Source organism: Pinus tabuliformis, chromosome 7 (assembly GCF_031772625.1).
Source record: "Pinus tabuliformis cultivar Carrire ecotype Pingquan chromosome 7, CPIR1, whole genome shotgun sequence".
NCBI classification, from domain to species: Eukaryota; Viridiplantae; Streptophyta; class Pinopsida; order Pinales; family Pinaceae; genus Pinus; species Pinus tabuliformis.
The window spans coordinates 551,702,319-551,711,682 of record NC_142293.1 but is presented as its reverse complement, the minus strand read 5'-3'; the positions used below and the strand labels follow the sequence as shown (position 1 = coordinate 551,711,682).

General features: G+C 40.8%; 1 protein-coding gene across 1 annotated transcript; it reads left to right on the top strand.

The window, feature by feature from the left end:
- The first annotated feature begins 1,487 nt into the window (after window positions 1-1,487).
- On the top strand, window positions 1,488-7,705 carry LOC149248547 (uncharacterized). Its single transcript, XM_089450392.1, has 4 exons — window positions 1,488-3,138; window positions 3,254-3,567; window positions 3,681-6,429; window positions 6,525-7,705. Exons 1-4 carry the CDS (start codon window positions 1,488-1,490, stop codon window positions 7,703-7,705), a joined length of 5,895 nt encoding a protein of 1,964 aa, XP_089306518.1.
- The last annotated feature ends 1,659 nt before the right edge of the window (window positions 7,706-9,364 follow it).

Genomic DNA, 9,364 nt, shown 5'->3' with positions numbered 1-9,364 from the left:
CATGAGATCAATTATGTGGTAATGATTTGAAGGAGTGCTCTATGGAATATTGCTTTACTTTTCAAATACAAATGTATAAAAGTAGTTCAAGTATGAATTTGGTATGTACTAGGTTTTCAGTGTAGGATTAGTGTAGAATGAATTTGTGCTCTAAAATTAAATAGCAATCATTCAATAACAAATTTTCAATTTGTGAGTTGATCTTATTAGATTTTTCTTTAAAGAGTAGTATTGATCTATTTTAATGACAAATCTAATAAGTGTTTACAATGATATAATTTGGTCTTGTATAAAAATTTTTAAATGCAAAATTTGGAAAAAAATGTTTGCATCTCAAAGATAAAATTGATAGAAAAATATAGCCCAAATATAAAATAATAACATTACTTGAAATGCTTAAAAATGTTTTAACCGTGAAACTTTATTTATTTTCATTGTACATATTAGTTGACATTGAAATATTTTACTTAATATGTCATTGAAATATTTTACTTATGAAATACATTGTTTATGTTAATAAGTTCCATGATAAGTTCATCCATGATTAATAAGTTATGAAATTTAGAAATTATGGTTGATGTTTTGAAATGTATTTTTAATTCTAGAAATTGAAATGCATTATATTTGAAATTGATTATAAGTAAAATAGATGAAGTAAAAATAAGAAATTGAGTGTTTTTTTTATTATCAATTTTTCAAATATATCATAAATTAAAAAATTGTAAATTTATAGATTTAAAATTCTATCAATAATGTTTTACATGTTATATTTTTTTTAAATTTAATATATTCAAATGAGATTATAGTAAATGAATTTATGAATTTACAAATGCTTATTTCATTTCATTTTATTTTATATGAATTTATTTTTGAAAAAATCATTATCTATTATTCATTTGTTTTTAAGATTTTGCACTATATTTTGAATTTTGTTTTTCATTACAAGAACTATAAAATAATAATTTATAGGTTTTTTAAATCTAAGGCTTCATATTCATAGGGTATATTATTATCCATCGAGTTTACAATATTAATCTTTAAGTTTGATATAAATCCATTGGGTTTGATCAACATAAATCAAAGAAAAGAGTTTCGTTTGCGGCAGCAAATGAAACCATGGCTAGGGTTTGATCCGGGAACCCTAGGCCTATGGCCTAGGTGATGCAGGTGGCGCAGAGCGGTCAGCGGGAGTACGGGCTTTGGTTTTAGCTGTTTTCGCCATCAAGGAAGGATTGGGAAGGCTTTTGGGAGTAGGCGACAGCTGGGACCAGGAGTAGAAACGGCTTTGCATCAACGTCCAACGGGGTTTTCAAGTTTTCCGGTTTTTTACGGTTTCCCCGTCCGTGGTGATTTGGGTGAAGGTAAAAATCTCGTGAACGGTTTCTCACCAGCGGTTCTCCTCGAAACGGACCTCTGAGGCGGTTTCTGCAGTTTCCTCTTCGGGCTCCAGGGTTTAGGCGGTTGTAGTAATTACGGGGTGTTTAACTATGGTAAATCAACATGAAACGGTTGACCTGGACCCCGCCCCTGAAGATATCCTTACTGTCTGGGGCAAGGAAGTCACGGAGAAGAACATTAGTGAGGTTATCGGGCAATCCTCCAGCTTATCGTCTGCGTTTTTCCCAGGAGGAGTCTCGTGGCGTCAAAATCCGGCAAAGGGGCTTTTGGAAGAGAGCCTCGAATTAGCGAGTGGTTTCGGAGGAGGAGGCAGGGTCCCGGAGGAAATAAGTTTCCATTCAAGCTCAAACTCGCTCCTTGAAAATTTGTGCCCTTCATCTGTTGGTAAGTCGCTTTCTCCTGCAAAAAATTTCGTTTCTTCAGGCGGACTTGAGGACATAATCAATTTTCCCCAACCTCACGGTGTATGGAGGTCGGTAGGCGGAGTTCAGGGCATTGGGAATGGCTCGGGAGGCCGAAGCGCCCAGCCGGAAATAAATAGGAAGCTTTTTTCAAATGATTCTTTGCAGAATCGCCCTAAAGGGGAAGAGGGTTTCTTGGGTTTTGGTATCTTATCGTCTTCGGGGGTTTCTACGAACACCCAGTGCTCTGGGATTCCGGTGGAAGGCGGCCCATCAGCTTTTGGAGAGGCGGGCAGCCTTGTGGAGGGATTGATTGAAGTTCCACCTATCAAGGGTTTGCAAAGCAATGTGGACGATGGGGCGGCCCAAGAGAAGGATGAAGGCGTTTCGTTCACTACATCTGGTGGTAGAGAATCGGAGATGGCAAAGGAGAAAGTAGGGGACAAAAGAAAAAAGGCGAAGTCGTGGAAGAAGAGGCGAGTCACAAATCTGGTCCTAGGCATGGACGTTGAAGTCGAAGACGTTTTGGAATTGGCTGAGTACACGCTAGTCGGTAAGGCTAGAGGGAGATATGTTTCTGGAAATTTTTTAAGGCAATGGGCTGAGAGTCAGTGGCTGGAAACTCCGGCAAAATCCTTTAGGACAGATACCCTGGTAAAAGGTTGGTTCATGATTAAATTTGACTCAAAGGAAGCAATGGAATGGGTGGAGGAGAGGAATTGGGCGTTCGGGAGCAGACCGGTATTTTTCAAAAGATGGACTCCTCTATTTGATGCTTCGAAGGAGAAAGTTGACGAAATTCCTGTCTGGGTTAGGGCACCAAACCTTCCGTCGTTCCTCTGGGTGGACTCTGTCTTCAAATCAATCGGGAACCACTTGGGCACATTCCTGGATGTGGATAGATCTTATTTACATACCTATGAAAGAGCGGTCGCAAGGATTCTAGTTAGGCTTAATCTGTCGGATGGGCTTGTTGAATCTTTTACATTACAGTACAGGGACTATGTATATGAGCAGCTGTTGGATTATGAGCTTTTTCCCTTCAGATGTCATTGCTGTCATGAATACGGGCATCTAGCGAGAGATTGCCCGATGGGAATAAGAAGAAAGTGGGCAAAGCATAAGGTGGAGGACTGGGAGGATCTGTCGGGACCCCACGAAACTCAGAAGAAGGACGAAGACTCGAAGGTCGTGCATCAGAGAGAGGCCTCTATTCCCCGGACGGAAGATGGTGTGCAGCGGAAGGAAGAAGTCCCGGTACAAGAAGAAGTAGAAGACCAGCCAAGACGGGAAGCTCCTGTAGCAGATCCGGCCGGCCCATCGGAGGATCCCTCTTCCGGTATGCAGTCCCCTTCTCCTCTTTTGTTACCTGTAAATTCTGTAACGAGTAGTGATGTTTTTGTGGCGGATGTTTCTATGATACCAAAATTTAGATGATCCCCTTCAAAATATAGAATCTTTATCAGAAGCTATTCCGTCCTTAAATCTGAACTGTGAGGAGTCTCCTAAAAAAGGTCAGGGAACGGGTAGCCCATCTGTCGTCCGTCCTTATAATCTGAGATCCCTTCATAAGCGCCCCGCTCACACAAATGATTTTCAGGAGTCGGTGGGAGGTCTCAGCCCTGAGATTTCTAAGGGCTTTACAAAGAAAGGTAGAGGTAGGAAATCCCTTTTTTCGAAGGCACAAGTGAAGGCAAAATTTGATGTCGCTGACGGGAAACAAATGTCGATACCTGGGGCGCTTAGAGAAGCGAAAACCCCTGAGATGGTTATCAAATGATCTGTCTGTCCTGGAACTGTAGGGGTTTAGCTAGTAAGCCTAAAAAACTAGCTCTAAAAGATCTCATTGCTCGTCATCTCCCGGATGTAGTTTTTCTACAGGAAACCTTGGGCAAAAGCTTTGAAGTTGAAGCCTCTCTGCGATCCCTTTTCCCGGGTTGGGTTTTCTTTGCATCAGATGCTGCTGGTCATTCTGGAGGTCTTGCCATTGGTTTTAAGGATGGGAGATTTAAGGTGCAAAGCTGTTGGGGATCGAATCATGCTCTTGGTTTGGAGGTCCTCTCGGTTGATTTTGATCAACCTCTGTTGTTTATTAATGTTTATGGGCCGTGTCAGGGCAGGGCCCCCTTTTGGACTGATTTCTTGTCTAAAGAACTTCTGCTTAACAAAAATCTCATTATTGGGGGTGATTTAAATTTCTCTTTGGGGATGGCGGAAGCTTGGGGTCCTTGTGCGAGGGAAGATCCTTTAACAAATTTTTTCTCAAAGGCACTCCAGAATGCAAAATTGATTGATGTAAACATTATAAAGGCAAAGCCGACCTGGAGGAACAGGAGAACGGGGGAGGGGAGAATTGCAAAGAGACTGGATCGCTTTCTCATCAATGAAACTTTGGCTGCATATATCCCTCTGTTCAGGCAGTGGGTGGGGGATGGGGGAAACTCGGATCATTTCCCAATATTTCTTGAATTTTCAAAACCCCCTGCAAAACCGGCCGCTCCTTTCAAATTCAATGCTTCTTGGCTTCAGGAGGAGTCTTATCAACAACTCTTCAGGAGCACTTGGAGACATATGGATCCAAATTCTCAGGTCAACAAAGGAGGTCATTTTATGGAGAATCTGAAAAGGCTTAAACGAGCAACCATTGAATGGGCCTCGGAGAGGAGAAGAAAACAAAACGAGGAATTGGTAAAAATCGAGGAGGCTCTCAGGTTACTGGAGGACCCTGAAGCAGACGCCTATGTCTCCCAGGAATCGAAAGAGAAAATCTTGGTTTTAGAAAAGAGCAGAGCAAAGATTTTGTTGGATAAAGAAGAGGAGTGGAGGTTGAAAAGTAGGGCCATTTGGCTGAAAGCAGGGGATGAAAATACAAATTTTTTTCACAATTATGCAAAGGGGCGAAAAAATGCTAACACCATCTGGAAGATGAAAGACCCAGAGGGAAGGGAGGTGTCATCTTTTGAAGCAATCTCCTCTTTGGGGAAGAATCATTTCCAATCCCTCTTTGCTGACCCTTGGGGGATCTCTTTAGCTGAAATCATCAGAACAGCTCAAGCTTTCCCTAGATTTGTGGAAGAGGAGGATGCGGATTTGCTTTTTAGGGAAGTGGACAAGGAGGAAGTAGAGCGTATTATAAAGACTATGCCTAAAGACAAAAGCCCGGGGCCGGATGGCTGGACTATAGAGCTATTCATCCATTTTTTTGACCTTATTGGCGATGAGCTTACTGAGGTGGTGGAGGAATCCAGGAAAAAAGGTGAAATTTTCAGTTCTTTCAATTCTACTTTTATTGCACTCATTCCAAAAACCGAGAATCCGGTCTCCTTCGAAGACTTTAGGCCTATCTCCCTGTGCAATACAATCTATAAGATAATAGCAAAGATCATTGCGGTGCGTTTAAAGCCTATACTTTCTGAGTGCATCTCAAATGAGCAGTTTGGGTTTCTGGACGGACGGCAAATCCACGAAGCAATAGGGGTAGCACAGGAAACCATCCATAGTATCAGGCAAGCAAAGAAGAAAGGGGTTGTTCTAAAAATTGATCTTTCTAAAGCCTATGATAGGATTAGCTGGTCGTATCTCAGATTATTGCTGACTCACCTTGGGTTTAAAGTGGAGTTTATAAACTGGATTATGGGGTGCATTACAAATGTTAGCTTTGCGGTGCTGATAAATGGGGCGGCCTCTCATTGTTTCAAAAGTCACCGAGGCCTGAGACAGGGATGCCCTCTTTCTCCTCTCCTCTTCCTCCTGGCAGCTGAGGGTCTCAGCAGATTAATCTTAAAAGCAAAGCATTCAGGCTTATTCACAGGTTTGGAGGTTGCTGTAAACCTGTTCATTTCTCATCTTCTTTTTGTTGATGATATTTTGTTATTTTTAAATGGGAACTTAAACAAAGTAAAAGTTCTTAAAGATATCATTGACCTGTTCCTGAAAGCTACAGGCCTTCAAATAAATGCCAGAAAGTCTCACTTTATTATGGAAGGTTTCACCAGGCAAGCGGAAACTGCAATTACTTCCATCTTGCCTTTTGAAACCAGTTTGATGGACCTTCCTTTCAAGTATCTGGGGTTTTGGTTAAAGCCATCTTCTTACCGAAAACAAGATTGGCACTGGTTAGTGGCAAAAATTGAACAAAGGATATCACACTGGAGCTTCAAGTGGCTATCAAGGGCTGGTAGACTGACTCTGGTCAATTCAGTTCTTCAAGCCATTCCTGTTTTCTGGGCAGCGCTGACTTGGATCCCCAAAGGAATTATTCATAAAATCAAGCAGATTTGTAGTAGATTCTTGTGGTCTGGATCAAAGGAAATTTCAGTGCTCCCCTGGGTTGCTTGGGACAAAATTTCCAGACCAAAAGATTGGGGAGGTTGGGGGGTGAAGCAGCTTGTGGACTTCTGCCAATCTTTGGCGGCAAAATCAGGCTGGAGAATTGTAGTAGCTGAGAACCTTTGGACCAGGGTGGTCAAAAGAAAATATATAGACCCAACTCCTCTCGAAGATTGGATCAGAAGTCCAAACAAAAAAGGGAGAAATTGTTCGGTCATATGGAAGGCAACCACGGAAGCTTTTAAAATCATTGAACAAGGACTAGCTTGGCAAGTGGGAAACGGTGAATGTGTGCGGATTGGTAAGGACCCCTGGGTTGGGTGTAATGAGCGGTTTGCTTTATCTCCTGGTCTGATTGAGCAGCTTGATACTAAAGGATTAATACATCTACATCAGATTGCAAATATGGGCTTGTCGTCCATTTGGGGCAGGGCTGGAAGACAGCTGAAGATTTGGACTTGGATCTCCGCTGGAGAGAGGAATGGCAAGGTTATGTTCAGGAACTTAATCGCACAAATGTCAGGATAAAGGACTCTTCAGACTCTCTGGTTTGGGCTCATGCTGAAACTGGTCGTTATTCCCCAAAGGCCGGTTATGATTTTCTGATGAAAAGCAAGGGGTGGGAGGCCCCGGTTTGGTGGGCAAAGCCCCTCTTCAAGTTAAAATGCCCCCAAAAAGCCAGGATCTTCCTATGGTGTGCTTTAAAAAACAAAATCCCCACATGGGATGTTCTTCAAGCTCGCTTTCAGTTGGGGCCGAGCAGATGCCCTCTTTGCAAATCAGAAGCCGAATCTGTCTCGCACCTTTTTGTGAGTTGTCCTTTCACTAAATCAGTATGGGTGGAAACAAAAAAGATTCTAAATTTTTCAGGGAATTGGGAAGGTGTAAATTTATCTGCTGCATGGGAATATTGGTGGACTCACTATCCTGAGAAAAACATGAGAAATCTCCCTCCAATCGTCTGCTGGGGTATTTGGATCGCTCGCAACGGATGCATTTTTAATGAAAAGGTCACACCAGTGAATGTCATTGCATTGCAAGCCGCGGCCATACTAGCTAGCTTACCTGAACCGGAGGAATCTCATCAAAACCAGCGAACGGATGTCGTTATCAGAGAGGACATCCCCTGGGCTTTCTTTGACGGGGCAGCTCAGAACAATATCACTGGTGCCGGAATTATCATTCACCTTAATCCCTCGCACTCCCTAAAAGCATCTATTGGTCTTGGGTCGGGTTCAAACAATTTCGCTGAATTATCAGCTTTAAAACTGCTGCACTGCTGGCTAATTCATAGGAATATCCTCACAGTCCAGATTTTTGGAGACTCGGCAAATGTGGTTAACTGGGTCAATGAGAAATTTGTTTGCAGAAATTATATGCTGATACCTCTTTTAGAAGAAGTCCAAAGATTAAAGACCCAATTTAATATTTTCTCCATTGCTCACATTTACAGGGATAAAAATGAAGAAGCCGACCGGTATTCTAAAACAGGTCTACAGCAGGCTCTGGGAACTTGGAGGATAACGGAGCAAAATCAGGATCAGATCCGTGTGTCGGATCTTCCCCCATACTTTTAGCTACTGTTATACTTTTTATCTCATCGGTATAAACTTGTTTTGTTTTTCTCCGGTGGCAGGAGAGACAGTGTTGTATATATGGTTTCTATTTCTTTCCTATGAACATGTTTTGGGCTGTTTTCCTATATAAAAGGAGTCCCAGGTAATATGGTTGACAGGTCTTGAACTACAAATTTTGATTGGGCTGCTACAAGCCGTGAACAGGAGTGCCTTCAAAAGCCTCTTGTTTAAAAGTTATGGCAAAGCGATATCTCTGTGGAGATGTAAGCATCTTGCTGGCACAAGAAAACTCAGTTGAATGTCTAAACATTCTTTTTTGTAGCTTTTTTATTTCTCGATTAATAGAAAAGCGCGGTATTTTTTCCCCGGAAAAAAAAAATCCATTGGGTTTGTAATCATGGTCAAACATGGTCCAATGCCACATTGCGATAAGGATTTTCTCAATATGAAAATCAACCAATGTCGCATTGTGACAAACATTGTCTCAATATGAAAATCAAGCATGGTCAACCATGTTCCAACGTCGCATTGTGACAAAGGTTGTCTCAACCATGGTCAAACATGCTTAATCATGGTCAATAACCATGGTCAACCATGGTCACATTGTGACAAAGGTTGTCCCTTGGTCCAATGTCACATTGTCACAACCATGGTCATCCATGGTCAACCATGGTCCAACGTCGCATTGTGACACAAATTGTCTCAATATGGAGATTAACCATAGTCAACGATGGTCAACCATTGTACAACGTCACATTGTGGCAAATGTTGGCTCAACATGAAAATAAATCATGGTCAACCATATTCCAACATCGCATTACAACAAATATTTATCTTAGGATTTATATTCCTTGGATTTATAATATTTATCCCTCGGGTTTAATGTCATTTCACTTGAGTTTATTATTCCCTAGTGTTTATAATATTTATCTTAGGATTTATAATATTAATCAATTGGGTTTAATATTATACCCTTGAGTTTATATTATCAATCCATTGGGTTTTTAATCCCTTTGGTTTTTAGTATTAATCCCTTGGGTTTATTATTCCCATGGGTTTATAATATCAATCCCTTTAGGGTTTATATAACTTGAGTTTATAATACTAATCCCTTGGGTTTAATATTATTCTCTTGGTTTTATAATACATTTAGGTTCAATCATGATATACCATGGTCACATTATGACAACCAACATCACATTATCACAACCATGGTCCAATGTCGCATTATGACAAAGATTGTCTAACTATAGAGATAAACCATTGTCCAACATCGCATTCTGACATCCACGTTCTCAATATGAATATCAATCATGGTCAGCCATATTCCAATGTCATATTGTGACAAATATTTATCTTAGGGTTTATATTCCTTGGGTTTATAATATTTATTCCTTGGGTTTAATATTTTTTTGCTAATCTTGGTAGTACCTCCTTTTTCTACGAATTTAACAGCAAGTTACAACCAGTTTTAAAGATAGTTAGGTGGCCTCAACTTTCCCTATGGGAGACAAAGTCTGTTGGCCACCTAATGGCATGGTATGCCATCCAAAAAAGATAAGTATTAAGTCTTTCTAACCATGAAATATATGATTGTATGTCTATGCTTATCTTACCATCTACTTGCATACTGGCATAATTGTCTATACATTGAAAAGT

Bases quoted from the DNA above. Each gene is read 5' to 3' on its own strand.
- LOC149248547 (XM_089450392.1), top strand. From the start codon at position 1,488: ATGGTAAATCAACATGAAACGGTTGACCTGGACCCCGCCCCTGAAGAT. The intron at 3,568-3,680 runs GTTATCAAATGA...GTTTTTCTACAG, and splicing joins AAGCGAAAACCCCTGAGATG to GAAACCTTGGGCAAAAGCTT. The intron at 6,430-6,524 runs GTAAGGACCCCT...CATCTACATCAG, and splicing joins CGGTGAATGTGTGCGGATTG to ATTGCAAATATGGGCTTGTC.